The sequence below is a fragment of the Quercus robur genome, chromosome 5 (genome assembly GCF_932294415.1).
Source record: "Quercus robur chromosome 5, dhQueRobu3.1, whole genome shotgun sequence".
Taxonomy (NCBI): domain Eukaryota; kingdom Viridiplantae; phylum Streptophyta; class Magnoliopsida; order Fagales; family Fagaceae; genus Quercus; species Quercus robur.
This window is the reverse complement of record NC_065538.1, coordinates 40,524,227-40,529,696: the sequence shown is the minus strand read 5'-3', so window position 1 is coordinate 40,529,696 and position 5,470 is coordinate 40,524,227. Positions and strand designations below refer to the sequence as shown.

Below are 5,470 nucleotides of genomic sequence, written 5' to 3'. Positions count from 1 at the left end.
CATGGCGTAGCCAGCACAGGGTAGTGGTGGTGGCTGGGCAGCCAGCAGACTAATGGGTAGTCCGAGAAAGATATCCACAATAGGCCAAAAGTACTTGAGGGGTAAAACGGTAAATCTTATCATGGCAGATAGTATAAAAAAGCCTTAGTCGTGCACAGTGAACAACAATAAGGAGGAACAACAAGAAACATAGAAAAAAGGGAGAAATAGAAAGCAAAGAAAACAAACAAGATAAACAAAAAAGAAAGAAAATAAGAGAGTAGAAAGTGAAATGAGAAAACAAGAGTGTGAGGAGTGATAAAGCATGAACCGATAGGCTACTCACTTCTCCCCCTTTCAATAGCCCATTCTCTAACAAGTCAAGAGTTTGAGATTAAGCCACTTAGGCCCATTTTCCAAAGTAGGCAATTTCTATGGCAGAATCTCCCTGTGAGGTTACCTACATTGGAAATTAGTTTTCTTCTTGGACTTGAATCTGCCAAGATGCCAGGTTCAGCAAACTGACTTCTTCCTTCCTTCATCATAATTGCTTAAGTGCTAACGTTATTTTTCTTGTTGCCTATTTATTCCTGCCATACTCATATTATCATATTTTCCTATTGCAAAATCATTTAAACATTATCTTTGATACTTTAGTTAGAATATTTTAACTATCCTATTGTATTATGTTTCTCCTGCCATAATGTTTTTATGACAGCATTCCCTGCTGTGGGCACGTGACCAAGATCTTTGCCAGGGGTCCTAGCTTGCGCACAAGCTAACTTAAGGTGAGTTTCAATTAAGTTAGTCCCGACTTTCCTACCCCAGAATCATTGGGCCATAGTACGGCAGAAGCAGTCTAGCCTAGGATATAAAAAAGGCCCACCACAATCACAAAAAAAAAGGAAACAATCACTGCTAGGTTAGGTGGGAAAAGAATCTCTCTATTTTTCTATTATTATTGTAGGATTAAATTTAGGAGGGAGAGAATACATTTATATATATATATATATATATTTTTTTTTTTTTTTTTGTGGTTAGCATTCACCACTTTTATTATATTTTCTTCTTCTTCTTTTTTTTTCTTCTTCTTTTTTTTATTTTTTTTTTATTTTTTTTTATTGTACTAATTGATAGTTTATCTAAGCTCTTAGCATATTTAAAAATGAATTCTTCGTTTCGTTTGACATTTTTATTATTAGGTTAGCAAATTTAAAAATGAATTCGTTTCATTTAACATTTTATTATTAGGTGTAGACCGTAGAATAGAATTTTAAATACGATGATATTTTATTCTTTATTATTAGGTGTAGACCATGCATTTACCTTAGCAAAATCCTTAAGAGCAATGTAACAAGTGAAGCTTGAGAACGTGTTTCTTATGCAGATAATATTCTCAACTTGGCTAATAAGGTTTACTAGTTATTAAGCTTCCTGTAAGTGATGGTGATGTAGAGGCCTAGACAATTTGCAATGAATTCATGCGGGAGAATCTGAAGTTAATTTTTAGGAACACAGAAAATATAGGATGATTGGATAATTGCTTGTACTACTAAGCTGAACAACTAGAAAGAATATAAAATAAAATAGGATTTGGCATAAAATAGGCTTGCAGTTGCAGTTATCCTGTTTAAAATGAATTCGTTTCATTTAACCTAAGAGAGACCTTACTTTACTAACCATTCTTCTTTACCATAGATTTCAACAAGAGCTCAAGCAACAGAGGATGTGTACACTATTTCGTAGCATTTAAAACATTAACGCATGCAACACTGACGAAACAGACAGTTTTTAATCTGTCTATAAATACACCAAACGCTTGATTATTGAAATTACTCTGATATCAATACAATACATGTGTTTAATATTTCACAACTCGGCCAAGCTTAGACAATCTTCATGACAACTAACTGTAATTAAAGTGTCTATGATCAAGCATGCTTGCCAAGGAATGAGAGGATTAGCTGATTCACTTCATCAGGTGACTGCTCATGAACAAAATGGGTTCCTTCAGGCAAAAAGGTGATCTCCAAATTTGGGACGAACTCTTTCACCTTTCCACTATTAAGGTAGTCCTCCATGCCTGGAAATTTGAGGACATAATCCTTACCACCCATAATCAGAAGTGCTGGAAGTTCAACTTTTGGATCTGTCATGTTGATTTCCTCACCAAATGACCTAGAATGCATAATATCAACAGAAATCATTAGCAAATCCAGTCCATTAACAACTTTTCCAATTACTGTGGTTTACGCACCCAAAAAGAAAAAAGAAAAAAGTACAATTAATCCACTTTGGAAGCGAAACAGATGAACAACTATAAATTACCTTGCTTGTGGAAAATGATGCATTTCTAACACCAATAAGTAGCATTGGCATACTCATTGGATACAGTGTGAATGATTGTACAAGTAAACAAAGCAATAGTGGAGGAGCAAAAGTCTCGTATAGACTTATAGTTTAGGAAGGTGCCATGGTTTAATGAGTAATACTTGTTGGTCACTAGCGTACAATTGGGATCAATTCATTACCTATATGGAACTTGTAACGCAGTTAGGAATCCAGATTTTTCATACAAAGCTCCATATGCTGCAAGATCGTCCTCCGTGAACCAAGGGGGAAGAGAAGTAGATGGATCAACCAAATCCATGATCTCTTGGTTTTCTGCAGCTATTGGTATTTCACTTTTGGAAAAGAGGATGTAAATGTTCCTTACAACCGTTTTAGCATCGAAGCGCCCAAAATCAGCTTCTGCTCGTCCAGGCTCCTGAAAAGAGTTCATAAACATAAAGTTGCAAGCAGCGGATGGCATTAATGCATTGTATCATCAGAACCTTAAGAGAGAAACTATATCTATACCCGCCATCTTGAAATGTAGAAGCCTTCAGGCAGGTACTTATGGAATGTAGTGGGACCTGGGGGCAAATATGGCACTCCCATTGTTACAACTCCCACAACCCTCTCTGGGTGCAAATTGGCAAATAAGTAGGCAGGCCGAGCTCCAAAATCCTTTGCAATAAGAAAAACCTGTGCATATAAAATTAAAATGTGTTTGTGAGTGAGCTACTTAAAAATGCAACACAAATCTTTCTTCTTTTGCTCATTTTATTAGAATACGATTACTCCTCTAGCTGATAAAAAACACAGAAGGCAAAAACACATGGGTGTGCCAACAACCTGGAATCAATTATATGACTTGGTTCTTCGTAAGGATAGAATAAAAAAAATCATGCCGCACTCTTCACAATTTCATAATTTCGCCATATATAATTATAATATGACCCTTAAGTTGCGTACGTACTGACAAACACTACAAATTCAAATTTCTCAACATTAAGTGTGCCTTTAGATTAAAATGAAAAATTAAAATTATTTTACTATTTATAGTATTTTTTATACTATTCATGGGTCTATTTTACTATTTCAACTAACTTTTACTTTTATTTACAATATTTTCAATAATAATTTTTTAGTTTCAACAAAATAAATAATATCTAAACATACCCTAATTATATATAAGTATCTTCTTAGAAATATATATATATATAAATTATTTTGCAAAAAATATTGAGATCTTAATTTCATTTTGAAATACTTTCGGATCCAGTAGAGGAATGTCTTCCTTCGTTTATTTTCAAAGGTTGATTATTTTGAAAATTTATTTTAACACTATCATCAAGATATTGTTACATATGCATAAGATCAAGCTCATCAAAAACAGGTTTAGCAAGAGGAAATTCTTGTTCCAACAAACAAAACAATACCTTGGGAAGTTGGAGGGCATCAAGAATTCCAAGCAGGTCAGTTAGAAAATCAGTAAACGAAGCCTTCGCTGGTTCTGGCGGTGGGTCAGAGAGGCCGTACCCTCTGTAATCAGGTGCGATCGCTCGGAAACCGGCATTTGCTACAGCCATCATCTGGTGCCGCCACGTGTACCATATCTCGGGAAACCCGTGCAGAAACACGACCACATGAGGACCTGAAAAAGAAAAAAGAATCAAACCGATTGACGTGCACAGAAAAGAAAAAAAAGAAGAAGTGAAGATTGTGTAAACATAATGGATTGGATTATGACCACATCCGATCTCGGCTAAATGGAGCTTCAGTCCTCGTGCTACGTCTATGAACTTGTGCTGGATTTGGTCCATTGTTTTAGATCCGGAAAATTATTAGGTATGGAATTCAGTTGAGTTTTTTTTTTGAGCGTAAACCACAGTAATTGGAAAAGTGTAAACTAATGCTCCTAAAAAAATAAATAAATAAATAAAGTCTAAACTAATTACTCCTTAAAAAAAATAAAAAGAAAAAGAAAAAAAACACTATAATTACTTCTAAAATTATTCAGTGACGCATAAATATTTTAAAAATGATCACAATATTTTCATAACAAATTATAAGTTGTAAGTTGTTATTGGTTGTTATTGGCTTGAAAAAAAAAAGTAATTTTAGTAATAAGTTTAAATTAGAACCAGTAACATCCTTCCATTCAAAATTTGTTATGAAAATCTTATAAATGTAACACTCCTAAAAAAAAATTAGATTTTATCACTCAAAAAAGCTACTTTATTTATTTTAAATTTTTAACTCACTATGTCACAATTCACCCAACATTTCGAGTCAGTTTAGTAGCGAACAACATATTTTAAAATGTGAGAAATTATAATTGTGTGTGTTGATATGAGTGTTTTTTTTTTTTTTAAGTGGGTAATTATCTGACATAAACACTACATTTAGTACTATTTTATTTGTTGAGAGAGAAATTTCTCCTTATTACCGTTTCACTTTTTCTTTCTTTTCTCTTCACAAAAAACCCAGGATTCTCTTCTCTTCGTCTCTCTCAGTGCTCTTCGTCCCTCTCAACCTAGGTCCTAGCATCTTTGCTTCTCTTTTGTTGTTTCTTTCTTTTGTTTGCTCTAAATGTTTGATTTGGTTTGTGTTTTGTCGATGGGGTTTAACTCAAATGGGCTTTATTTTTGGGTTTGGCGTATTGTTTCTTTGGGTTTTGTTTTTTTGGTGGGGATTAAATTCAAATAGGTTTTGTTTGATTGGGAAGAAGAAGACTAGCACCGCAGTAAACACCAAAGCAACAAAAATAACAATAAAAGAAATAGGAGAGGAAGAAGATGATTGGCTAGCAATGTGGGTTCATGAGAGAGAGAGAGAGAGAGAGAGAGAGAGAGAGAGAGAGAGAGAGAGAGAGAGAGAGAGAGAGAGAGAGAGAGAGAAGCCTTGCAAGAGAGAGGAAAAAGTATGTGTTGTCTTATCAGTGGGGCCCATGATTTTCAAAATATTTACAACAATGCCATTGAGCAATGTTACTCAAAAACTAAAAACTTGCTTGGATGTGCTCTCAAAATATAGTGTTTAAATATCTTAAATTGAGAAATATGACTCAAACACTCCTACCAAACATACTTTTTTTTGGGCCACAGTTTTTAGTATTTAAACACTATAAATTGTTGTTTGAGCTTGCATTCCATTGAAACACTAT

General features: G+C 34.1%; 1 protein-coding gene across 1 annotated transcript; it reads right to left on the bottom strand.

Annotated features, from left to right (window-relative positions):
- Positions 1 to 1,650: 1,650 nt before the first annotated feature.
- On the bottom strand, positions 1,651 to 4,218 carry LOC126725920 (uncharacterized). Its single transcript, XM_050430938.1, has 5 exons — positions 4,055 to 4,218; positions 3,744 to 3,958; positions 2,839 to 3,006; positions 2,511 to 2,746; positions 1,651 to 2,157 (listed from the first exon to the last, which is right to left on the bottom strand). Exons 1-5 carry the CDS (start codon positions 4,125 to 4,127, stop codon positions 1,911 to 1,913), a joined length of 939 nt encoding a protein of 312 aa, XP_050286895.1. The 5' UTR covers positions 4,128 to 4,218; the 3' UTR covers positions 1,651 to 1,910.
- Between the last annotated feature and the right edge of the window lie 1,252 nt (positions 4,219 to 5,470).